Here is a 26,740-nt window from a genome sequence, read left to right as displayed (position 1 = left end):
ATAGTAAGTACATTCAATTGAAAAAAAGAAAACACCTTTCAGACCACATAAAAAGAAATGTCATAATTATCATACTTTACAGGCCGTAAGTGTCAGGTAATATTTTCTTTGCTGTCTAGCTGTAGATGCCCTAGCTATCTGTCTCAAGTAGGATTAGTTACCAGATTTCCTAACTAAATCATTCTTTTAATGTCTTGCTGTCTGTTTTATTTAAAATTTTTACATTAATTTTCAAAACTCAGATCTGCTTGTGGTATTTTTTTTATTGGTCATCTTTGACATGTTTTGATAACAAATATTATTGAGACTATGAAAGAACTGGGAAGGTTTCTTTTCCCTTGCTTCTCAAGGTGGACGTGGTGAGTTGAACTGTTCTTGATATTTTTCCATGGAAGTAATTGTAGTTTTACTCACAGGAAGAAGAAGGAAATACTTGCAAACCACAAAAAACTTGCTGGCTTCAAGATTGTATTTTATCATTATCTCCAACCAATGATCTTATGGTTATAGCTCGGGAACAAAAAGCTGTATTTCTAGTGCGTAAGTACTCTGTAATTTTAATTTATTTTAATGCATAGAATAGAAAATGAATTAGGTAGGAAGAAAAAGTGTTACTTCTCCATTTTATGGTAGCATTTGGTAGTTTGATGTGTTGCACAGCACTTTTGATTCTGTTTTCTTTCTTTCTCTTCCCCTTTCTTTTCTGTTTCTTTTCCTTTCTTTTCTGTTTCTTTTCTCTCTGTTTTTCATTCTTGGCTGCAGATACTCTGGCACTTTAGAAGCAGTTTTGAGCATTGCCCAATTCTCACAAGGGGCAGTTAGAGCTAAAAAGGCCACTGACCCCTTCTTAGCAATAATGTGAATTGGGTGACTTTCACCTCTAATTTGAAAGCTCACAATACTGTTGTTTCCTATTTGGGGTATAAGCTTACCTTACAATTTTTGTTGAAGATTAAATTTATTGGCTATATATAGAAGGTGGAAAACCTCACTAATCAAAATAAATAAGGTCTTGTATTAAATGGGTACAGAGTGGCACTACTAAGCAGATTTACTCTCCAGTAACATAAATCTATTAGAAAATTTTTCTTTGCCAATTGAAGATAAAAGTTTTATAAGTAAAAATGATGGGGTAATACATAAGAATTAATAACTATTATATGGATTGAATTGGAAGAAACAGACTAAAGAGAGAGTGTTATAACAATCTTAGAAATATTTTTAAACATTATATTTACTTATAGAAAGACCCACATAAATTAATATAGAACTATTAAATTCTGCACTCATCATTCTAAAGGAAAAGAATGAAATTAATAAATTTTCTGTTTTAGTATACTGTAATTAAAGTTATTTTGTGTGGTGATGTTTGTTTTTTGTTTTTTTTCAGCAAAATGGAAACATAGTGATAAAGGGAAGGAAGAAATGCAGTTTGCTGTTGGTTGGAGTGGTTCTTTAAGTGTTGAAGAAGGGTAGGGACCAATTAGCTCTTTTTGTCTCTCCATATGTTAAATGTATATATGAAATTGATTGACTTGTATATCAATCTGCTAAGATGTTTCGTCATTTGGAATGTTGATTAAAAGTATATTCATTGCAGCTTTAGAGATTGTAGAGCATGATTTGGGCAGTAAATTTTAATTTTATTAACCATGTAATTATTAATCAAAGAACCAAAAAAAAACAAAAAAACAAAAAAACCCCTTGTGTTTGGAGAGGATTTACAGGAGAGTTCAGAGAGAATTCTGTAATATCCTGTCTAGATTTTGTCTTTTCCTTCAGTTCAGTCACTCAGTCATGTCAGATTCTTTGCGACCCCATGACAACATGTGGTCCCCTGGAGAAGGGAATGGCAAACGACTCCAGTATTCTTGCCTTGAGAGCCCCACGAACAGTCTTTTCCTTAGCTCTTTATTATTATTATCTTTTTTTTTTTTTTAGTATACCACAGGGCATATGAGATCTTAGTTGCCCAACCAAGGATCAAACCCATGTCTCCTGCAGTGGAAGTGTGCACTTTTAACTTGTGGACCACCAGGGAAATCCCTTGTTGTTAATTTTTATTCAGCCAAAACGTCAAGGGCTGCCATGGTCCTCTCTGCTTTGCTAGCACTGGGCTTATACTTAGAGGTGACAGTGCTACATTAATTCTGAAAACTCAGAAATACTTAAGAAAGGCAAGTTAGTAAATTCAAGTTTCCTACTGACCCAGTTAGAGTTTTAAAACCAGATCTCTAGCATGGTTCTGTGATGGAGCTGCTAGCCTGGAACCTGCAGCCAAAAATTGGAATGAATAAGGTTCTTTAGACTTTAAATTCAGATAAAAGACAATCAAGTAGAAATCCATAGTACATGCCTGACACTCTGTAGAGACTCAGTGAAATGCAGTTTCTCCTTGAGTCATTTAGTCTAAGCATTTTGAAGACCTTTAATTTCTGTTGGAAATACACATGCAAGGTTCAGTTACTTTAGGGCCTCCCAGATGGCTCAGCGGGTAAAGAATCCACCTTCAATGCAGGAGACACAGATGTGGGTTCAGTCCCTGGGTTGGGAAGATCCCCTGGAGAAGGGAATGGTAACCCACTCCAGTATTCTTGCCTGGAAAACCCCATGAACAGAGGAGCCTGGCAGGCTACAGTCCAAAGGGTCACAAAGCGTCAGACACGACTAAGCACGCAGGCATGACAGGAGGGCCCGAGGCTGTCAAGAGCCTCACCCACTTATGCTAGTGTGTTACTTTAATATGTTTTCAGTTACCTTAGAGACAACAAACAACCAAAAAGATTCATTTCATTTGGTGTCTAGTTTGATATATGGGGAAGAGGATTTATACTTTGTTGAATAAACTGGTGATGATCCTGAGTTTTTACAATTTAAGGAAGAAGTCAGTAGGAATTATTTTAATTTTGAGGCTTGTCTCTGGGCGTGGGACAAATTTTTCTCAAATCTGCATGTCAGAAAAAAAAAAATCTTTTAGGGACCATCCAGCACAGCAGGTGCTTAGAAATAGATTATCAGCAGCAATTTCTGCAAAGTATAAAAAAAGAAGCCAGCCAGTTGAAATATGGCAAGTCTCTAGAATCATGTTCTCAAGAGAAATGCAGTTTGCCTGTTATGTGATTGCCAGTTCCTCCCAGCTTCTGCTCAAGTTCTTCACTGATGTGGAGGAGAGGGGAACAGTGGGAACTGACTGCTTGGTGATCCCTTGATGTTTTCTTACTTTTGTGTATAATCCGTTGTATACGGTAAAGGTTTGCTTTTTTTACTTTTATGCTTTTCATGACAATACAGAATGAAAAATACTGTTTTTTATTAACCTTAAGTGAATGTGACATTAGCTTTTATGTGAATGGGTTTTATTACCCACCTAATGGTGAAGTTTTGCTCATTTTTTAAATTTATGTATTGGATACAGCTGGTCTGCAGAGCTCATCTTCTACTTAATTGTCCTTTAACATCCAAACATAGAGATAGAAAAGTCAATGATAAATTGATTGGGTAAACATATGATTTTGTCTTTGTTTTTAGGGAATGTGTAACCAGTGCTCTGTGCATCCCACTAGCAAGCCAGAAGAGGTAAGGATAAGAGAGTAAGTGAGGCTTTTTTTTTTTTTTTTTGGTTTGATGTATGAACTCTTAAGATCATTGATTTTGTTTGTAACAGGAGTTCCACTGGACGTCCAGACTGGACCTGCATCGTGGTGGGCTTTACTTCGGGTTATGTACGCTTCTACACAGAGGTGAGTTGAGCGTTACGCAGTTAAAAGGCACCATTTGACTGGAAAACCTGGTTCCGCATTCCCTTACTCTCCTTGGTGACTCACTCCCTGCCACTTGAATGTGAAGTTATTACTTATGGGGGTGAAGGCTGGAACGGGGGAGCTGTGGTGGTGGAAGGTTCTGCTGTAAACTATAGAGAAGAGAAGCCATGTTCTTGTGCAGACAGACCACCTGGCATCCATGGAAGACTTGTGGGGGAAACGCCGCTCTCTGCCCAGCCACACATGTTCAGGTATGTTGGTAAGAAAACAAGCAGGCTCGTCTCTGTGCTTCCTCCTAGAACGGCGTCCTCCTGCTCGCACAGCTCCTGAACGAGGACTCAGTGCTTCAGCTCAAGTGCAGGACCTACGAAATCCCACGACATCCTGGCGTGACTGAGCAGGTAGTGTAAGAGATTGTGTCCAGAGGGACAGTGGCTTTACTCTGAAGTAGTTTCTTCCTTCTTGTTGGGTGGAAACTTTTAAGGTATCTTCCCGTGGCACAGTTAGCCCTGCTGTCAGACTTTAGAAATAGAAGCTATTCATAGCTGAGTAAGGAACACCAATATTGCTTTTACTTACTTACTGAAATTTCGTACGCTTTGTTCTACAGTGAAATAAAACACTTGAGTTAGAAACCAAAAGGTTTTCTCATTTTTAGAACTTAATAGTGACTTAAGGTAAAAAATGGTTTTATATAACCTTATATCTTTTTTATTTGGACAAAGGTGGTAAAAGTATGTAGAGTAAAAGAAAAAAGATTTAGCTGTGTTGTTAATAGTGCTACTATATTGCACTAACCTATTTCTCAGAAAAGGGGTTATTCAGTTTTTATTTACTGTGGAAAATATTTTATATTCATTGAAAATTTTGATAGAGAAAATACTGTTGAGTGTCTAAGCACTCCACAGTTCTCTCTTCTTCCCAGGTGCTGTGTGAGATTTTGGTTGTCTCACGGTCAAAAATTTTGATTGTGTCTACAGTAATTGTAGAGCCACATGAACTAATATGCTCTTGTTCAGCACATCTTGTGTGGTACATCATCAAAACTGTATAATATGCCTTCTTTCTTTGTGCTGTCCAGCTTCCAAGAGGTTTGAAATAAGCAGATGTATATATATTGTGTTCCTTTGTGGACGTAAATTGTGTGATAGAGGGACTGGAGTGAAATTTAACCAGTAAGAAAGCCTAGACTAATATCTGTTAATACTAGTGAATGAGTTAATCAGTAGTATTAAGCATTACCTTATGAGTTGCTAATTTACATGAACAGAATAACTTCTGTGCTATTTTAGACGAGGGAGCTCAATTAGGACTAGGGTGATAAAGGAAAATTTCATTGAGGAGGTAGAGTTTGACTTTAGCCTTGAAAATGGGAATAGAACTTAGAAAAGAAGGGAAAATATTTTAGGTAGTTAGGAAAAAAAATCAGGGAAGATTCAAACATGGAACTGTGAGACAGCAAAGAAACTGTGTTAGAAACTGAGAAACTGTCAGATAGTCTGAGTGACCAGATTGTTTATAAATTTGAAAGCCAAGTGAAGATCAGAATTGCTTCAGAAGATTTAGAAGCTACTAGAGATATGAGAAGGAAGTAGTATCGTCAAAGGGATCTTGAAGGACCTTGTTCTGGATGAATTGGACTTGTGAGAATCTGGAATCAGGGAGGCTAGTTATCCTGTTTTTTCAGTTATCAGTAATAGAGTGCAGTGCTACGAGCCAGGACTGGAATGGCTGTGGGAAAAGGGAGGAACATTTGACAGGACTGGGTTACTGTATCGAGATGCTGAATTTTTCTTTTTTTGGCTGTATCTGGTGTTAGTAGTGGCATGTGCAGTCTTTTGCTGTGGCACACAGACTCTCTAGTTGTGGTGCTCAGGCTCAGGGGTTACAGCGTCTGGGCTTAGTTGTTCCACTGCATGTGGGATCTTAGTTCCCCTACCAGGGGTTGAACCTGCATCCCCTGCATTGCAAGGCAGATTCTTTAACCACTGGACCACCAAGAAAGTCCCAAGGTGTCAAATTTAAAGAGAAAAATGAGTTGGCTCTAAGATCTCCTGCATTGAGGCATGCCATTGACAAAGTTGGAAGAAGGGGCTGCCTTGGTAGTATACAAAGATTATTAAATTTGACTTTGTACATGTTTGAGGTGATAGTAGGAAATAAAGTGAAAATACCATCATGCCTGTAGTGATTTAGAACTACCCGAGAGGCACAAAGACTAGATTGAAGATGATTGAAGTCACAGATGTTGAATGAACTCTTCCCAGGACCCATTATAGGAAAATGAAACTGAAGGCTGAAGACTTAAGTTACAATGCTGGTCGTAAGGAGCTGGGAGAAAATGAAACTATTGCAGGAAACAAACAAGGAACTGTTGGAAATCCAAGACGGTGATCTGTTTATTGAAGCTGCCTCTCAAGAGCCATTTCCCTTTAAAAAAAAAAAAAAAAAAAATTCCCTGGAAGATGAAGGTTCTTTAAATACTTTAAACTTGACTGTGTTTGTAATAATCTGTTTTTAGAGCTGGTGGAAAAATATAACTCACATTTAAATGCTTGCTATTTGCTTTTGTGAGTCAAAATCTTTTCACTGAAAAATATCTATTAAAGACTCGGAGAGACGTCTTTGTTGTTACTCTGTATTTTACATAAGCATCTTTCGGTCCAATATACATCAGTTTGTATATCAGAAATATCTATTTGCTGCATCTTTAATGCACTCCCACATCTATTAAAGATCACAAGAGCAGATTTCCTTGTAATTCAGTTCTGGGGGCAGTGAGTGTAGTAGGTGGGATGACTAATCATTGCAGGAGAAGATTCCAAAGGGAGATGTTTTTCTGGAATGCCAAAGAAACCTCTTCTGTGGTTTCTGCACAGAGATCCCTATCATTTAGCACAATTTCTGTAGCTTTTGAACATTGGTGTTTGTAAGAGTATCTTTTTCAAGAAAACAGTCTTGTTTTGGAGATACTTAGCTGGTGGTTAGCTCCTCCCTGTCAAGGACCTCTGCCCCTCTGCCATGTCAGTGGACTGCGTAAGCTAGGCATTATCAAATTGTTGTGTGAACCCCGACATCAGTTCCCACCCCTTGTGGCCCACAAAAATGTTGTTTAAAAATGGAAACACCCCAACAGTCCAGTAGAAAAAAAGGACTAGACAGTTCTCCAAAGAAGAAATATAACTGGTTGACAGCATATGATAAACTTTTGAATGTTACTGATAATCTCAGAACTATGAGCAGCTACATTTGGATAATTTTTCACCTTTCAGATTGGCAAAGATGAAGATTAACAAAACTTGGTGACAGAGGAAGAATCAGGCACTGTCATGTATTGTTGATGGAATTATAAACTGATAGGTACTTTCTTGAGATAGTTTAATAATATGAATGAAAATGAAAATTGTGAATGCTCTGTGACCCAACAGACCTCCTTGAAGGAATTTAGATCAAAGTGATGTGAAAAGATATTTACAAAAGAATGTTTACTGCAGTGATGTTTATAATAATGAAAATATTTCATTCATTCATAAACATTTATGTACTGCCCGTTATGTGCCCAGCCCAGTTGTAATCACTGAGAATCCATTTTTGAAACAGACATGCAAGGTTTCTGCTTTTGTGGAGCCTATAGTTTGGAGGTGATGGAGGATAACCAATGATGAACAGCTTGAGATTTTCCAGAATGTTTCCAGCCTCTGATAGGTGCCGTGAGGGAAGTAATCATGTTGATGAGATTGAAATAAGACAAGGAAATGGAATTGATGTTTGAGACAGACTCAGGAGTAGCCTTTCAGAGCAACTACATTTGAGCCAAGACCTGAGTGATCTAAAGAAAGTCAGGCAGCTACTTGGGAGGTGAAGGTGCAGTGACCTTTGTGATTAGGGTGCAAGGGATGAGGTGTGAGATGATGTTGGAGAGAGAGCCCCCATCTTGAAGCTTCAGTAGAGTTCAGGTTTTATTCTAACTCCAGAAGGGAGCCAGTGGAGAGATTTGATCAAGGCAGTAGTTTGTTCTGCCGTGTCTCAAGAAGATCACTCCGGCTGTGGAGTGTGGATGGTAGAGAGGGAGATTGGAACCAGCAGGCCAAACTAAATGTCCATCAGTAATAACTGAAATTTTGGTACATACCATGCAAAACAGCATCGCCACAACAAAAATTGATTTGCTCACTTACTGAAATGGAAGAATATCATAGATATATTACTGAATAAAGAAAAACCTGTTACAGAATACTGGATATGGTATAGTCTTGTACAAAAGTGTGTAACTGTGTATGACCCTATATACTGAAATATGTCTGGGATTTCAGGTGAGTTTCTTTTCTTTCCTTTTTACTTTTATGTGTTGTTTGCATCCATATAGTGACTAAATTTCACTTTTTATAAAACTTGTACTTTTTGGGTTACTCCCTTTGTCTATCCTGAAAATATTCACCATGTACAAAGGCTCATATTTGAAAAGAACTTAAAGTCCTTGACCAAAAGGCGTTAAAAAAAAAAAAAATCTATTTGTTTTTTACTATTCCTCTGCCTGCCTGCTGTTGTCTTGTGTGTTGGGTGTTTGATGGTTGTTTAGTTATAGTATTCCTTTATTTTACATTAATCGTGATATTCAGTATAACAGAAACATAGATATGCTTATTTGGCAATAATGGAAATATTTTCTTCTTCCTTATTCCTTTAACAGAATGAAGAGTTGAGTATATTATATCCAGCTGCCATTGTGACTATTGATGGATTTAGCCTTTTTCAGTCTCTTCGTGCTTGTCGAAATCAGGTAGCAAAAGGTAATTTGGGGCAAGAAATAGCTAACTTGTGGTGATATTTCTCTTATTTAATTTAATCTACTTGGAAAAATATGTTTTCTAAATTAAAAAGGTCTTCTGAACTAGTTCTAAACAGAAAAAAAAACCAAAAACCCACTACTATAGAAATGGGAGTGTAGTAGATTGCTTCCCTGGTGGCTCAGATGGTAAAGAATCCACCTGCAGTGTGGGAGACCTGGGTTCGATCCCTGGGTTGGGAAGACGCCCTGGAGGAGAGCAAGGCAACCCACTCCAGTATTCTTTCCTGGAGAATCCCCATAGACAGAGGAGCCTGGCGGGCTATAGTCCATGAGGTTGCAGAGAGTTGAATACGACTGAGCAACTAAGCACAGTAGATTGCTTAATTAGGAAGATAACGGTGAGGACTAGACCTTCAGCTCTCATGTTGCCAGGCTTTTTTCACTAATTCAGCAGAATGTCTTGGCCAGTTAAGAGAGAAGTTCAGCACTGGGATAGAGAATTCAGTTGTGTCTCAGTGAGGAACCAGATTTCTCATTAGATGAGTGCTACTTGGGCCAGCATACTAAAATCTTGTGATTCTGCCTTGCTTCCACTCTCTGGGGGTGAAGAAAGCAGAGTGTGTGCAGGGGGTGTTTTCCTCACACTAGGCCGGATTCAACAGGCAGGCAGCATCAGCTGCTTTTAGCTAGCTTGAAACACTTCTGAACAGAGAAAACTTAAGAGCCCTAAATATAATCTATGTAGGCAACTATGTCAGTTCCAGACTTTGGCATGAAACGTGCACTGTAACCTTCCCTACCCATAGTTTAAACTCTGAGGCTATTTAGTCTTTAGAAGAGGATATTGTGTTTTATCAAAAATCAAGATGCAACTATTATTTTCTGTTCCACTAAGAAGCAAAAGTGCTGCCAGTAAGAGTCACGCCATCAGTTTTAAGATTCCAGTTTTAGAGATATTAAAATAAAAGTATAAAAAGCCCCAAGTCAGTGCAGATACCAGTGTTGGTGCTGACTTACTCCATTTTCTTCTGGTTTGGAATAAAGGAGTCTTCATGGCCCTAAAAAGAGCAAAGTTTAGTGTGTAAATGATTTAACTCCCTGAAAGTAGAGTTTAATTAAGATGTGCTATCCAGTTCATAAAGATTGTTCATAAATCCAGAACTAAACTGTAAGACACAGAAGAAGCAATTTCTTCCAGGGAGAGAATGCAGCATCTCACATTGCAATAGAAGTTTTCACTGTTTTTTTACCAGGTTGATGTATATGATCAGTATCTTCTTGGTTATGTGGTTCTTTAGTAGTACATGCTTTTCTGTAAAGTCAGAATTTGTTTGAATATTTATACCTATTTTCATAATCTTTTAAATTATTTAAATTTAGTCCACGTAAAGTTTCAATGTCTGTTATTTTGGAGAAATTTCAAATAATCGCCATTAATGTCATTTTCTATAGAAATTTCTATAAGAATTTTCTATAGGTTTAAGAATTTCGTAGTTTTATATGCATAAGAATTCTACAGTAAAATAAACTAGAAATAGACAGTTATGCTTTAACTGGTATCATTAGCCATTTCATTTTTACTATTTTTGAATTGCCATTTATTTTATTATGTATGAGATCATAAAGCCATTTTATCTCCTCGCAAGTAAGTAAGCCACTTACTGCTCTCTTACCGTAAGTTGCTCTAAATATCTGATTACTTAGCTACAGATTGTTGTGACTTTTATTTCACAGTATAGGAAAACTCTCTCTACTTGGCCTTACTGTCAAATCTGAAGTGCTTAGAGGATTACTGTTTTCCTTTGTCAGAGTACTTTTCTTCACCTTCCTGAATAAATGACGAGAATCCAGCTGTGTTCTAATGCATAGCCTGAGAATGTACTGACAAGTGGGGTCTTGTGTGTGAACCTGTGGCCCAAGGTGTAACTGCTGCTTTTCTTTTCATTCCTCACTCCGTGGTGGAAATGCCATGGTCAGTGATCAGCATTTCCTTCATTTTCCTGGCAGTGCTGTCGCTGTTAGCATATCTTCCTGTCAAGCCTGGTCTCAGTTATTTGCCTTTGAGATCTTTCTGTTTTGTTATGTGTGCTTCTGCTGGGGTACCGTCAGGTTTCACTAAGACACTGGTTGCTGCTTCAAGGATTTTATTCACTGTCTTTCTCAAGAGGAGAAATTGCATACTTGGCTTCAACTACAGTTTGAATTCACCTTGATTTTTGATGGTAGTCTAGAGTTTTTAGTAGTGTTTTCTGATTCCTTAAGTGTTTCAGAATCTCTTATATCAGCCAAGTTAGTCTTTTAATATATGCATTTTATGCATATTGTCTTGGTGTAAGTCTCACTGTATGCATGGCTGATATTACTTTATTTTTAATTAATTTAGAATAATAAATCAAGTTATTATATTTTAATGATTTTTGGTAAAACTTCATTTTCTCCATTTTATTTAAGCTTGGTTTGTCTAATTTTTATCTTTGACAGCTGCAGCATCAGGCAATGAGAACATCCAGCCACCGCCATTAGCGTATAAGAAATGGGGTCTACAAGATATTGACACAATTATTGATCATGCTAGTATTGGTAAGCCATTACTAGTTCCAGTTATTCTGGAACCTACTTCTTATACTTTTTGATAGAAGTATCTCATTTATTGGAAGTGTAGATTTATTCTCAGGGCTTCCCTGATGTCTCAGTGGTTAAAAATCTGCCTGCCAATGCAGGAGACATGGGTTTGATCCCTGGATACTGGAAGATCCCCTAGAAAAGGAATGGCAACCCACTCTAGTATTCTTGCCTGGGACATCCCATGGACAGAGGAGTGTGGTGGGCTGCAGTCTGTGGGGTTGCAAAGAGTTGGTCACAACTTAGCAACTGAACAATAACAATAACATTTATTCTCATGTGAAAAGAAAATCTTTAGTGAGACATTTGGAGGGTAGTTTAGACTTACAGATGATCATAAGTTAATGTCTTTAAGGAATGGTAGTGGTTTTAGTAATTATGCCCTTAGCATAAGCAGTACTGTACAGTTTTTTCCTTGTTGTTTTGTTTTTATAAGATTGTTTTTTAATATGAGCCATTTTAAAAATCTGTTTTGAATTTGTTGCAGTATTGCTTCTGCTTTATGTTTTGGTTTATTGGCCATGAGGCATGTTGGATCTTAGCTCCCTTGACCAGGGCTCCAACTGCACCCCCTGCACTGGAAGGCAAAGTCTTAACCACTGGACCATCAGGGGGTCCCTCCTGTACAGTCTTGGGTCACCCACTGTTTGACTTAAGTTCTGTACAGATGAGTTTCATTGATAGAATTGCCAGATCGGTCTTCTAAAAATGTAACCTTTAGATCAACAAAGTATAGAGTAAAGCGTATGTCTTCTTGTGACCCGTATTTGAAGGCTTACTGTGTTAGGTGTGAGGAATGCAGAGATGGAAAGACTTGTTTCTGCTGTCAGGACGCCTGTGGCTGGCTGGGAGAAACATGTGAAAACAGTCACGGTATCACAGCATGTGACAGTTGTCAGAATCGCAAGTGGACCTCCTCCTCCAGGGTGGGTAGAGGAGAAGCCCGAGGGAATCAGGGAACTGGAGGTTGACCTCAATCTGAGACTGAAAGAATGAGTGGGACTTGACCAAGAGGACAAGCGTCAGGGAGGCACTTTAGCGAACAGGTATCACATGGGGGTGGAAATGTGTTGTGTGCAGGAAAAACAATGAGAACTAGCCCGAGTGAGGCCAGCCTGTGAGGAGCAGCCAGATTGTGAAGGCCTAGGATACTGTGCACGGGAACTGTTATTTTTCTCATCACCATGTTGAGAGTCCTGAAAAGATTCTGAACAAGAAAATGGTACTGTCACTTAGCCTGTTGGGAAAATCATTTGAATGGGTCAAGACGAGAAACTAAGTGCAGTAAGGAAGCTATGATGATCTCATTAAGAAGTGATGGGCTTCTGAACTAAGAGTAGAAATGGCGGTAGAGAAGAAGGAAATGTTATTTTAAAATATACTCCCATTTTTTTCTGTTTAATAATATATGCTTGTTAGATTTTTGAAATAGCACATAAAATATAAAGAAAAAAATAACTGGATGAGGTTTTTGCTGAGAAACTACTTATGCAGTTGTAGTGTAGGAGAACCACACGGGATAGTCCAGTGTCTCAGGGCTCATTAGCAGTGCGACTGTTAGCTGCTCCTAGGCCTCAATTCTACTCATTTGAGATAATGAGTAGAATCAGCACCTTGAGAGCAGGGTGGTTTTTGGCCAATGGTCCCAAGGAAATACGTATCCTGACTTCATTTTCTTTTCTGTCTTTGACCTCCTGGTGGGGCTTCCCATTGTCTGAATCCAGCTCAAAATCTGGGTTCATAACATGCACACACCAGGAGGGAGAGAAGGAAGGAGTGTGAATCCAGAGGGGCGAACTGGAGATACCTGACACAGAGCGTCTTTGTTTATTGTTGCATTTCTTGTATGGAACACAGACAGACCTTGTGTTATTGCACTTTGCTTTATTGCACTTCGAAGATACTACATTTTTCACAGATTATACATTTGTGGCAACCCTTTGTCAAGCAAATCTTTGGGGGCTATTTTTCCAAAAGCATTTGCTCACTTCATGTCTCTGTGTCATATTTTGGTAATTCTTGAAATATTTCAACTCTTCTACCAGCGACAACATTAGGAGTCACTGAAGGCTGAGGTGATGGTTAGCAATTTTTAGCAATGAAGTATTTTTAAGTTAAGGTATGTTCATTGTTTTTTAAGACACCATACTGTTTCTTAACAGGCTACAGTATAGTATAAACATATTTTTATTTGCACTGGGAAACCAAAATATTCGTTGATTCACTTTGCTGCGATACTTTCTTTTGATAGTCTGGAATTGAACCTACGATGTTTCCGAGGTCTGCCTATAATCTGTAATAAGCAACTTGTTGGTAGACATTCCATATAATTATCTTTACTTTTTGTGAACACAGAAATGTTGCAAAACTCCAAAGTGTTGAGTTCAGTTCAGGGTGACTTCCTTGTTCTGTTAATTAAACTTTGGAACATTGAAACAGGCTAGGAGAAATGATTGGATAGAAAATTTTATTCTATTCATTTATCTCCCAGCCTACAAAATGGAAAAATAAAAAAGAGGGGGCATGCCCTGAGCTTTATTCCATGTACATCTTTATGTAAAGGTCTGATTAACTCATTCAACAAAGAAATGAATGAATACCTGTTGTGTCCCAGGCACTAGTTTTGGTGCTAGAAATACAAGGCAGACAGGACCCCTGCCCTGATGAAGCTTAGGTTCTGGTGATGGGGAGACAAAAAAGAAACAAACCAAATGAATAAATAGGGTAATAGCAAAGTGTTAGTGAGCATCATGAAAATAAGCAGAGGGTTATGACAGAAGTAAAGGAACGAGGGGACTAGGTCTAACACAGGTGAGCAGAGGCCTCTCCTGAGACACGAAGGATGGGAAGCAGCCACTGTGTGAACGTAGGATAAGCATTCTGGAAGAGAAAGCAGCAGAGACAGAGGCCTGGTCTAGAGGGGAGAGGGGATGGCGTGCAGTCAAAACCTGAAGGGTTAAAGAAACGGAAAGGAGGTAGATGTGCCTTGATTGTAAAGTGAGGAAGAGGGACCAGATAAGGTGGGAGACAAGGACCAAGGTCAGATCACATAGGTGTGAGGAGTTCGGGTTTTATTCTGAGCACAGTGGATGCCATTGATGGATTCTAAGTATGGGATATTTAAAAATATCCCTCTGACTCCTCTTCAGGGAGAGGCTTGTGGAATAAAAAATGAATGCTAGAAGACCAGCAAAGAGTTATTGGAACAAGAGAGAATGAGGATTTTGTTTCAGGAGGAGGCAGTGATGCTAGAGAGTAGACAGATTGGAGATGTAGTTGGCACTTGCCAAGGGATGGATAGTAGAAAAGAGAGAAAGGAAAGAGTCAGAGATTTCTTAGTTTTTAAGTGTGAGCAACTGGGTGAATGTTCGGGCTGTGGCTGAAAAGAGGATAGGAGAAGGAGGCGGTAGGGGTGAACGAGTGGAGAGTTGTGGTTTTTACAGGTTAACTTCTGATGCAGACTTCCAAATGGAGATGCCAGGTAGGCAGACACATGAGTCTAAAGGTCAGGCAAGAGGTCGAGATTATCAGTATAAATTTGGGACGGAATGGTTAACTGGAATGTGTCACAGAATTCAAGAGAGGAGATTTAATAACGTTCATTGAGTCTTAGAAGTTTAAGTGGGATGGTGAGAATGAAAGCTGCATCGGAGTACATTTAAGAATAAATATTCCCACCCCCTACTTTCAAAACTCAGAAACACAAGAACAAGAAATCATCTCACAGCATCTCCATTTTGACTCCAGTCCTGACTTCACTAAACTTCTTACTCATTTTCCAGCTCCTGGTGAGCACTTCCCCCTGGGTATCTAAACTTAACATATCCCAAACCGAATTCTTGACTTCTCCCATCAAGCTTGGTCCTCCTCTGTCCTTCTCTCTCGTCGTCTCCTCTTGCTTGCACCAAAAGCTTTTGAGTCATCCTTAATTCTCTTTTTTTTCTCACCAGTCCGCCTTTGACTCAGCTACCCTCACAGGAAATCCAGAATCTGACCACGTCTCCTCTCCATCATTGTCAGCATAGTAGTCCACACCACTGTTGTCTCTTGCCTGAACTACTGAGGAAGTGAAAATCCTAACTGGTCTTTCTGCTGCCTTTCTTCTTTTCCTATAATGTCTTTACCCAGTAGCAGCTAACATGATCCTGGTAGAATATAAGTCATATTTTTGCCACTTCTCTGCTCACAACCTTTTAGTGGCTTCCCATCCTATTCCTCATAAAACCCAAAGGCCTTGTATCTCCTGCAGAACTGCCCCTTCCTCACCCCTGTGTTCCCCCACGCTGATCTACTTACGCTCCTCCGCTACACCAAGTGTCCTCCCACTTTGGAGCCTTTGTAGTTGTCCCTTCTGGACTACAAAGCAGATGTTTGGAAAGGGTTCTCACTGTGCGGGAGAGGATATGGCAGCTACCGCCTTTCTGGTGCGGGTGTGAGGCAGCACTGCCTCTGTGGAATGCTGCGTCACAGTACTTAATAAAATTGTTTACAAATGTAGATCGCCTTTTGAGCCTGCACTTCTGTTGATGAGGATTTGCCATACAGCTGAACTTATATAGGTGTGCAAAGACCTATCAAGGTCATATATCGCAGCATTATTTGTAGTGGTAAAAGGTGAGAACCAACTCAGATGTCCATCAGAAGGTCAGATCAATTATGGCATGACCACACAGTGGAATACTCTGAGTGACTGCCAAGAATGAGGCATGTCTCCTTGATATTTTATTAAATTTAAAAAACAAGGCACATATCAGTTGATTTGGTGTGCTGTCATTTGTGTACCTACAACATTTCTGAAAAGCAACATAAGAAAATATTTTAGTTGTTACCTCAAAAAAGTAAACTTATAGCTGGAAATATTGGTAGACTCTATATTTCTTGTACCATTTGAAGTTTTTATCTGTTTAAAAAACTAATATTTAAATTGTTTTGTATATTTTATAGCTTAGAGGAATTGTAGATGGCAGTTTTAATATCTTATGGATGTTCTATGGCATTGATCTTGTAGCTTTTAAAAATGACTTTTATCTATTAAATGAAACTCAACAGTTAGCATTTTAGAATGGAGTTGAAATAAAAATCTAGTAATCTAAAATGACAGTGTCATTTCAGTGCATTAAAATCACATATTGTTGTTGTTTTGTCATTAGGTATTATGACTCTGTCCCCTTTTGATCAAATGAAGACTGCCTCAAATATAGGTGGATATAATGCAGCAATTAAAAACAGCCCACCAGCCATGTCTCAGTATATCACTGTAGGGTCCAGTCCATTTACAGGCTTCTTCTATGCTTTAGAGGTAAGTGTTTCATCACTGATCTTGATTTTCAACATATATACAAATTGGATATGGTAACAGCCTTTAAAAGATTAAGCAGTTTACATTTTTAAGTTTCAGTATAAGCTGAAATTAGTCTCAACTCACTTTCTTCTAAATTCTTTAGATTAACTGAAAATGTACTAAAGTCAATGTAAAATAAGCAGCCTTCTTTGTTTCTGATGCCCCAAATTCTTAGTTGAGTTGTCTTAAAATATTGGTGCAGTAGTCAGAAGCTTAGAGTTGTTAGTGATGTCAGCCCACGAGGGAGTTGAGTAAATGAGGAATTGTAAAGATAGAATGAGCTGCCAACTATAGCTGATGAAGTGGTGAAAACTGCTCCCTAAAACTGGGGAGATTTAGGTATTAGACTTGGCAGGTCTGATTTCTCACAGAAAAAGCACCCTTCTCAGAATTGTCCAAACCGTCTTTTTACTTTAACAAAAATATATTCTTAAAAAAGAGATGGGGGGAAATAAATTAGGAGCTTGAGATGCATAGATATACACTCCAATATATAAAATAGGTAAGCAACAATGAAGACTGCCTCAAATATAGGTGGATATAATGCAGCAATTAAAAACAGCCTACCAGCCGTGTCTCAGTATATCATTGTAGGGTCCAGTCCATTACTGGATAGCACAGGGAGCTATATTCAGTATCTTGTAATAATCAGTAATGGAAAAGAATCTGAAATATGTGTGTGTATATAAAACCAAATCACTTTGCTATATACCTGAAACTAACACAACATTGTAAACCAGCTATACTTAAATTTAAAATGTATTTTGTGCAATATGAAGTATTTCTAAATAAAAACTAACTGAAAAAAATATTTTGAAAAGAGGGAGAAGAGCTAGTTCTGTATGGATGAGAAATCAGTAACCCTGCTAGAGTAAGGCCATTTTAATGTCCTAGTTTAGATTTTCTAATTGACTATAACATAAAGAGGGAAATCATGAAGATTATAAACTGTTAGTGATTTTGCTTTTAAACTGTAGAGTTAAAACTTCTGATTATATTTCTGCCCCCTACCTTTTTAAAGTGCGTCTCATTTAAAAAGTGTATTTTGTTTATTTGTCATCTTTCAAATGTTCTGTTTTTCAGGGAAGCACGCAACCACTATTATCTCACGTTGCACTTGCAGTGGCAAGTAAACTCACTTCCGCTTTATTTAATGCTGCCAGGTAATGACATCAGCTTAAATAATCTAATTTTCATCTCACTTAGTTTTAACATGTATTTGGATGGTCTGCACGTTAAAACACTGGAATCCGTGGTTTTAGTCTAAATGCTGTTTCTTTCAGTGGTTGGCTTGGTTGGAAGAGCAAGCATGAAGAAGAAGCTGTCCAGAAGCAAAAACCCAAGGTGGAACCAGCTACCCCATTAGCTGTAAGGCAAGTCTGTCGTGCTCCTCTTGCATTTTAATATTTTTAGAAATGGACTGTTAAATGTATGGTCTTTCCATGTGCTTAGCTAATTTATTGATTTCTTGAGTCTTTGGAGCTCCTATAAGTCATTAATGTGGGACTAAGGTTTTCTACCAGAATGTGAACTTCATAAGGAGAGTGGTTCCTATCTGTTTTAATGACACGTGTCTCCCCATCATGTAGTAGAGGCTCAGTGTGTGTGTGTGTGTGTGTGTGTGTGTGTGTGTGTGTGTTGGGTGTGTGCTTACAAACACTGTACACTTAGACGTACAGTAGAAACATTGGGTTTTTGATAGCTATTGAACTTCTTTCTGTAAAAAGTTTAGCTTATTGGTAAGCTATAGAACCTTAAAAAGGACATAGTGATTTCTTTAAAAAAAAAAAAAGTAAAAACGGGATCACATATATTCAAGCTCTTTATGCTTGAATAATGCTGGCTTATGCTTCCTTCTTGTTCCAGCAGTACTGAGGGATATTTAGTGGAATTGTCAGGTTTTGTGGGGAGAGGGCATGAGTTTTGCTCGATTCTGTTTTTAAATCCTTTTTTATTACTCAGTATAAAGTACCACCATGAAGGGAAATAAAAACATCTCCCCTTTTTTAGATGTTCTTCAACTGAAGAGATACAACTAATCATCTGTTAGGGCTTCCCTGGTGGCTCAGAGGTTAAAGTGACTGCCCGCAATGCGGGAGACCTGGGTTCAGTCCCTGGGTCGGGAAGATCCTCTGGAGAAGGAAATGGCAATCCACTCCAGTATTCTTGCCTGGAGAATCCCATGGATGGAGGAGCCTGGTGGGCTACAGTCCACCGGGTCGCAAAGAGTCGGACACAACTGAGCGACTTCACTTCACTTCAAAATGTATTGAAGATTATTTTTAGAGTTTTTTTCCATCTAACTATCACATCCCCAGTCACCCAAGAATGAAGAAATAAGCTAAATGGCCCTATGCATTGCATGGATGTAACAAAGTTTCTGAGTACGTGGTCTCAGGGAGTTTTTTCAAAATGAGCTATTCTGGTTCTTTCTCAGTACTTCCTTACTTTTATTTTACCCACAGTTCTAATAGGATTGATTATAGACCAAGAACAGTGTACAGATAACTATTTAGAAGAAGGAAAGTTCTTGCTTCAGGCAGTTACACTGATATCAGCAGGATATGCTATCTAGAGAAGACAGAGGAAAGATTAGAAATAAGAAAAAATAGACAAAGATGCGAGTGTAGGAGCAAAGTATTCTAAAATTTAGTTGGTTGTCAGGGTAGTTTCATATGACATATTGCTTAGTCAAGGAAAGATATAGTTGTACTTGATACTCTGAAAAAATAAGGTTGTGGTTATTCTGTATCAAATATTTCTGAGATAAGACTTAGGTATTATTATATAATAGAAGAAAGTTCCTTATGTATTTTGTAGTACAAAATGTCTGTTGTGATTAGTTAATAAATTTAACTGTTAATCCATAGAAAGTTCATATTTCTCTATATTAATGTAAAATCAGATTTAGTCTGTTTTGTTATTTCATTATTCTTTTATTTATTTCTAGATTGGACTTTGATTTCTGCTTTCTTTTTTCTTTTAAATATCAGATTTGGGCTTCCAGATTCTAGACGCCACGGTGAAAGTATATGTCTATCTCCATGTAACACACTGGCAGCAGTAACAGATGATTTTGGCAGAGTTATTTTGTTGGATGTAGCTAGAGGAATTGCAATACGCATGTGGAAAGGTACTTTCTTACAAAAATCCAGGACAAAAGTTAGTTAGCTTTTTTACCCCAGTAGCTGAACAGTGCTATCCTTCTTCAGCTTCTTGTTGATAACAGTGTTTAATTCTTTATGCTTTCTTTTTTTCTTTCTTTTCTTAATCATGAACTCAGGTCATATCAACAACATTTGACCTGTGGTCCAACTGACACATCCTTTAAGTTTGACCAACTTATAGGTACTTAAAAACTCTTCCTTATGTACTTCTTTTCAGTTCTCGCTGACATTGTCAGTTCCTGAATTCAGTTTCTTGCCCCTGCAAGGTTCATTCCAGTTTGCAGGGCCATGCTTGAATCAAATCTTTCGAAAACTAGAATGCCAGATTTTTCAGATTCAAGATGGCAAAACCTAGCAAGATTCATTTTTTAAAAATTTGAGTTCCATATCCATATGCCTGGGTCAGTTCATTTAAGTGTGTTGGTAACATTGTCTGTTAGAAGTTACATTTAGTGTCAAGCACAGAGCTATGTATAGGATCAGTATGATATCACGTGACATCCTCAGGAACTCAGTCATTCCATGTAGCTTCCCCATGAAGGTTATATCATGGTCCATATGGCTGCTGAAGCTCCAGCCATCTTACATGCATCCCAGGAAGGAAGAAGGAGACAGAAAGACTACCGCCTTAGTCTACTTTGAAGATACTTTGAGAAGTCTTGCCGAGCTTTTTCTGCAATACATTATTCAGGACTTAGTCGCATGGCAAACCTAACTATAAGGGAGACTTAAAAATACATTGGCACATTTTCAACCTGAATAAAATAAATCCGCTTGACTAAGGAGGAAAGGAGAATTCATTGTTTGTAATCATCTTTAATATTAACATGTCAGCAGAAACTGTTAGTTAGAAACCACAATTTTGATGCAGTCTGGTCTGTTCTTAGCATTGTGAGGAATAATGGATTTGAGGGCATTAAATTTAAACTCTGGACCTGACTGAGGCCACTGTTACCTTCTTGCCAAAGAATCCCTGCAGTGTTTACTTGCCACATGTCTAAGTGTCTTTAGAAATAGGTTTCAAGGTAGCAGATACATCATTTCTCCGTGACATGGTGCTTGTCTTTGAAATAACTTCAAGGGTATGTTCTCAGCAAGACTTTTCCAGAATATATACCGATTGGTCCAGATCCACTATGGTGATGCTATGGCTGCCACTGTGGCCTGTCCTTCTGCAGTGGTGCACACTGTCCTTTTCCTCCCCGTTACTAAGAAGAGAGGGATTAGGAAGGCATGTCAGCTGTGTGTTTCTTCTCACAGGCCAGCGCTGCTTCCCATTGCTCTGCAGCCCATGTCCTCCCTCTGTCTGTGTGCCACCAGGGGACTGGAATTGCAGGAAACCAGTTTGATCTTCTGTTTTAATTGGATTTTTATTTGAAATCTGAACCTTAAAATCTCTCCAGAATTTTTTAAAGAGAGGGAGGAAGGGACGGAAATCAGGAAACCTTCCATGATAACTGATTTCTTCTTAAAAAAGAAAGTGTGGTCAGAACCACCTGTAGCAAACTGACATTTTAATGAGTCTTGGCGATTTAGGACTTGTCATAATTACAATTTTTTTTGTTTAATATATTTCATAATGAGAGAGAATACACGTTTATTACTTTTCTTGAGCCCCCCTGACTAAAACATCCCGGAGTGCTTCAGAAGGCTCTGCTAAACCTAGATTCCATATCTTAGTGGCTTTCCTTTTCCTCTGTCTCTAAGGGTATCGAGATGCACAGACTGGTTGGATCCAGATTGTAGAGGACCTCCACGAAAGAGTGCCAGAAAAGGGAGACTTTTCCCCTTTTGGAAGTCCTCAGGGTCCAAGTCGAGTGGCTCAGTTCCTTGTGATCTATGCACCACGGAGGGGCATTTTAGAAGTGTGGAGCACACAGCAGGGCCCTCGAGTTGGTGCTTTCAACGTGGGAAAGCACTGCAGGTAAGCTGCAAACCCTAGCCTTTTCCTGGCTGCAGAAAGAAATGCTTTTGTTCAAGTAAAGCTTCTGTTTAAAGCTACTTAATTAGATTGCAAGTTGGTTGAGAATTAAAATGTCCTTTATTGTGGTTTTTCCCCATGAATGCCTGCTATGTAATTATGGATTAAGTGTTTAATAACAAAGGAATCTGACTGAGGAGGCCATGATACACTACTGAATTAAGGTCAGCTTTGGTGCCCCACTTGTCCCCATCCCTCCTTATACTGTGGAGGCTGGAAAGGAAAGATTCCTTCCGATTCCCCTGGTCATGTGAGTGCTTTGTTTGCCACTGCGACATCAGCCTGGTTGTGTTTATGTGATTTCTAGCACATTTTTACAAGGTAGAACCCTGGCAGTTAGGTTCTATTTTACTGTTTAAAAAATATTTATTTGGCTGCCTTGGGTCTTCGTTGTGGCACCCTGGATCTTCGTTGCATCACGTGGATCTTCTGTTGCGGCATATAAACTCCATGGCTTACCATATTGCTTTGTGATTCCTCAGGCTTCTGTATCCTGGCTATAAAATAATGGGCTTAAATAACATTACTAGTCAGAGTTGGCAGCCCCAGACTTACCAGATCTGCCTGGTTGATCCAGTGTCTGGAAGTGTGAAAACAGTCAATGTTCCTTTCCACTTAGCATTGAGGTAAGTTGTATCACGTGCCAGCTTATTAATGTCCCTCTACTGACTTTTCCCAGTCCTTTTTTTTAAATATTAAACATTTAATTTTGTACTGTAGTATAGCCAGTTAACACTGTTGTGATAGTTTCAGGTAGACAGCAAAGGGACTCAGCCATACCTATACATGTATCCATTCTTCCCCAAATTCCCCTCCCATCCAGACTGCCACACAACACTGAACAGAGTTCCCTATGCTATACAGTAGGTTCTTGTTGGTTATTCATTTTAAATATAGCTTTGTTTTATAGCTATTGTTTTATTTCTCTCTAGACTGATCCCTTTAAAGTTAAATAGGAAGCATAGAAAAGAAAAAGAAATTTGTATGTATCAGAATTAGAAGGAAAACAGCTTCACTTTCTTTAAGAATTTGTTGTATTTTTTTGTTTCAGCGATAAGAAGAGTGAACGAGCCAAGGACATGCACTTAGTGAAGAAACTGGGAACCTTACTGAAAGCAAAATGTCCCAATCTTGGTAGGTATCCTTTAATAAAAATGAAGGATACTGTCATGGCATTTTTAAAGTTAATAGAATATTCTAAATGGAGCAAGCAAAACACTTTAGTGCATTTATGAGCTGTTGCAACTCCTTTGTGGAATGAGATGAGGTACAAGTAATCGTGTATAGCTTTTATTGGAATTATTCTGAAGGATGAAGCACACCATCGAGGGAGTATTAAAATTTGTAACAATAAAACAGTAATTTCCAAGAGGACTCAGAAATCCTTCAGACTGACTGATAGTGCAAACACATGTGTTTTTCTTTCAGAATAAAGTTTACCTGTCGTAAAAGTAAACCAAAATTTTATTTTGGTTAATTTTCTTTCTAGATTTGATTGAAACAGAAATAAAGGAATTAATTCTTGATATTAAATACCCTGCAACCAAAAAACAAGTAAGTGTATATAATAAAAGATCTTTCCTGCCAAGTAACTGTTACATTCCCTTCTTAATAAAATCTTTATTTTTCCTATTTCCTTCCAAAAACATGACAAGCCAAAATCCTCTTTCTGTATTTTCATGCATGTTCATCCTTTTTTCACATTCCCATGCAAAAGTTTCTTTTGTCTGTTTTGTCTTCTTTTTTGATTAAGTAATACTACCATACATGGAAGTGTGTGTGTTTTATATGCACACGAAAACCCATACATAACATATATTCAAATTAAGTAATAATGATAAGACAGAGCTGTGTATGACCACCCACCTTAGGAAACAGGATGTTACCAGGAACTCTGAAGAGCCCTCCCTGCGTGTCCCTCCTCCTCCCATCCCTTCTCCCATTCCTAAGGTAACCCGTGTTTAGAATTTTGTGTTCCTCTTTTGCTTTTCTTTGTAGTTACAGCATTTCTGTGTGACTCCTTTAAAACATAGTGATGCATTTTGCACTTTTTTGGACTTGAAGTGAATCGAGTCCTACTCTGTCTTCTTTGTGACCTACTCCATTCTCTTATCGTTGTGTTTCTGGAAGTTCTCTGCATTGCTGCCTGCAGCTAACTCGTGTAATGTATGAATTCCACTCTGTGACTGTCATTTATTTATTCACTGTGTCTGTGGACATTTACTCTGTTCTCAGTTTTTTGCTGTTGCCAACAATGAGAGTGTGATTATCCTTGTACAATGTTTCCTGGCGCACAAATGTAAGAGTTTCTCTTGAGTTTATACCTTAGAATGGAATCTCTAGGGTATGAGCTTCTGGCTGGTTGATGATAAATTACTTCTCAAAATACTTGTACTAATTTACATTCTCATTGATACTATAGAAGAGGCCCTGTTGCTTCTTAGCCTCTCATGGAATAATCAAGACTTGTTACCTTTTCCAGGCTCCTGGTTGCAATATGGTAACTCATACTGCCACTCCTCTTACCCAAATCCCTGCTGTTGCTGCTTGGGTTCTGACATGGCGCGCCGGTCCTCAGGGATGCCTCTGAGCTCTGCTTTTAATCAGAACAGACAGCTAATGACTGCAGTCTCACTCAGTTTCCTCAGGGGCGTTGATTCTAGGACCCCCTGTGAATACCTAAATCTAAAGGTGCTCAAGTCCCTTTACAAAATTGTGTGAGGTGACAGTTGCTCAGTCATGTCCGACTCTTTATGACCCCATGGACTATACAGTCTGTGGAATTCTCCAGGCCAGAATACAGGAGTAGGTAGCCTTTCCCTTCTCCAGGGGATCTTCCCAACCCAGGAATTGAACTGGGGTCTCTTGCATTGCAGGCGGATTTTTTACCAACTGAGCTATCAAGGAAGCCCCATAGAATTGTGTAGTATTTTTATATAACCTGCACACATCCTCTTGTATGCTTGAAATCCTCTCTAGATTACTTGTAATGCCTAACACAGTGTAAGTGCTAAGTGTAATGCTAACACAGTGTAAACAGTTGTAAATACAGTGTAAGTGCTGTGTAAATAGTTGCAAGTATGGGGCAAATTCACAGTTGCTTTTAGGAACTTTGTGGAATTTTTTCTTTCCAAGTGTTTTCAGTCCATGGTTGGTTGAATCTGTAAATGAGGAACCCATGGATACAGAAGGCTGATTACATTTGTTTTCTGACTATTTCATGTGTATTAGTCCTAGCTCCCCAGCTTTTTCCTCTTTACCTCTTTTAAGCTCCTTCAAATAGGACCTTACCAAATACGTCATTTTCATAACACAGCATCTGAAATAGTAGGATGATTTAGTGAATACTGGTTTCTTTCTATCCCTCTTATTCTATTATGGCACTCATTTTCTAAAAACACTGTCGTTTTGTAAAACTGACAGGCCTCTGACTTTTAATTGTGTTTTCCACTCCACTGACAGTACTAATTGGTTCTCATTTTCCTTGGGGCAAAGTCTCCATTATTAAAGGTGATTCTTTTGACAGAGTGGGCATGTGGAGAGCAGTTGAGGGCTTCAGTCCTGGAAAGGGAGGGTCAGAACCCCCATAATTCTTCTCATTTTAATACCATCTTTTTTATATCATAGAACAATAAAATCAGGAAACTTTAGAACTGTTTCCTTAATTTTTTTAATACTACGGAATTTCATAATGAAGCCATGAATTTTATAAAAAATACTAAACAACCTAATAGTGAAATTTGTGTATTGTTTTACAACAGTTAAGGGAGGAAAGAAACCAGTTTAGACTTTGAAGACTGAATAATATTAGTAAGGCAGTGAGCTGCTAACTTGTGTCATAGTAGACACAACAGAGGCAGATGACGTTTTCCTAGGTATTTGCCTTTTTTGATCACTTTCTGTCTTTTTCTTTTTATTTAATATTTTATTCATTTATTTGGCTACTTTGGGTCTTAGTTGCAGCACGTAGGATGTTCGTTTCAGCATTTGGGATCTTTTGTTGTGGTGCACGGGCTCTCTAGTTGTCGCACACAGGCTCTGTGCTCAGACTTGGTTGCCTTGCAGCCATTCTTTGTAAGTAAGTAAGTGAAGTCGCTCAGCCATGTCCGACTCTTTGCGACCCCATGGACTGTAGCCCACCAGACTTCTCTGTCCATGGGGTTCTCCAGGCAAGAATACTGGAGTGGGTTGCCATTCCCTTCTCCAGGGGATCTTCCCAACCCAGGGATCGAACCTGGGTCTCCCACATTGCAGGCAGCCGTTCTTTGACTAGGGATCAAACCTGTGTTCCCTGCATTGAAAGGCGGATTCCTAACCAATGGATCACCAGGGAAGTGCCTGGGTTACTTTCTTTATATCCTCCATGCATTTGCCTCATGCTAGGCCAGACCAACCTCCAGAGCTGCCCTCTGCACCTATTTCTCCCCCACAGACACACAGAGTTGTTGTTGGATGAAGTCTGTTATTTGTTATTTGTCTCATGCCACATTCATAGCCTACCTTTTATACTGTTTAATCTCATAATGCAAAATTCAGTTTAACATGCTGATATGAAAGGACAAAGAACTTTTAAGTGCTGTGTGTAACCCACTAGTGACTCTGATGGTTGCTTTTTTAGGCGTGAAGTAATGATGAAGATTCTTAAATATCTACTACTGGGCATGAAGAGAGTAGGCGCAGAGAGGTGGGAAATATATTCATCTAGACTGGCCTGTGGATACAGCCAGCCATGCTCAAGCACAGTAACATAGCAGTAATTAAGTTGTTGTCAGCTTTTATTACTGGCATGACAGTGGCAATGTCTGCTTTTCATTTATGCATACGTACTACAAACTCACTCAGACTCTTACTGGTGAATAACTTTACCTCTGTCTCTGCAATCCTGTTGCACTTCAGTTGCTTTCCAAGTCGTTTCATTCTCAGTCTGGAGTTTTTGTCATGGTACCATATTTGGCATGACATGAAATTGATTACATATTACTTATGATGCAACTTTAGCTCTCAGATGATTAATGCAACATCTTAAAATGGAATTTCCCTTTGAAACTTGGGGCAGTGAAACTGTGGGCATAAATGTAA

General features: G+C 38.6%; 1 protein-coding gene and 1 non-coding gene across 5 annotated transcripts in view; both read left to right on the top strand.

Moving 5' to 3' along the window:
* The window catches only part of RAB3GAP2 (RAB3 GTPase activating non-catalytic protein subunit 2), a 103,286-nt gene that overhangs the window by 40,623 nt on the left and 35,923 nt on the right, over window positions 1–26,740 (top strand). For all 4 annotated transcript variants that reach the window (XM_042257088.1, XM_027976278.2, XM_060396324.1 and 1 more), the window contains 15 exons: window positions 417–540; window positions 1,391–1,472; window positions 3,529–3,576; window positions 3,665–3,740; window positions 4,061–4,162; window positions 8,452–8,551; window positions 11,032–11,130; window positions 16,323–16,471; window positions 17,597–17,676; window positions 17,797–17,886; window positions 19,507–19,646; window positions 21,388–21,604; window positions 22,144–22,287; window positions 22,713–22,795; window positions 23,151–23,215. In XM_042257088.1, coding sequence (XP_042113022.1) covers window positions 417–540; window positions 1,391–1,472; window positions 3,529–3,576; window positions 3,665–3,740; window positions 4,061–4,162; window positions 8,452–8,551; window positions 11,032–11,130; window positions 16,323–16,471; window positions 17,597–17,676; window positions 17,797–17,886; window positions 19,507–19,646; window positions 21,388–21,604; window positions 22,144–22,287; window positions 22,713–22,795; window positions 23,151–23,215 — 1,599 coding nt within the window. The remainder of the gene's footprint in view (window positions 1–416; window positions 541–1,390; window positions 1,473–3,528; window positions 3,577–3,664; window positions 3,741–4,060; window positions 4,163–8,451; window positions 8,552–11,031; window positions 11,131–16,322; window positions 16,472–17,596; window positions 17,677–17,796; window positions 17,887–19,506; window positions 19,647–21,387; window positions 21,605–22,143; window positions 22,288–22,712; window positions 22,796–23,150; window positions 23,216–26,740) is intronic.
* Window positions 13,541–13,672, top strand: LOC114117367 (small nucleolar RNA SNORA36 family). Its single transcript, XR_003591070.1, has one exon. It is a non-coding gene; the product is annotated as a small nucleolar RNA SNORA36 family (small nucleolar RNA).

Source organism: Ovis aries, chromosome 12, assembly GCF_016772045.2.
Source record: "Ovis aries strain OAR_USU_Benz2616 breed Rambouillet chromosome 12, ARS-UI_Ramb_v3.0, whole genome shotgun sequence".
NCBI classification, from domain to species: domain Eukaryota; kingdom Metazoa; phylum Chordata; class Mammalia; order Artiodactyla; family Bovidae; genus Ovis; species Ovis aries.
Note: the sequence above shows the minus strand (reverse complement) of the source record. Positions and strands in the feature narration are given on the sequence as shown.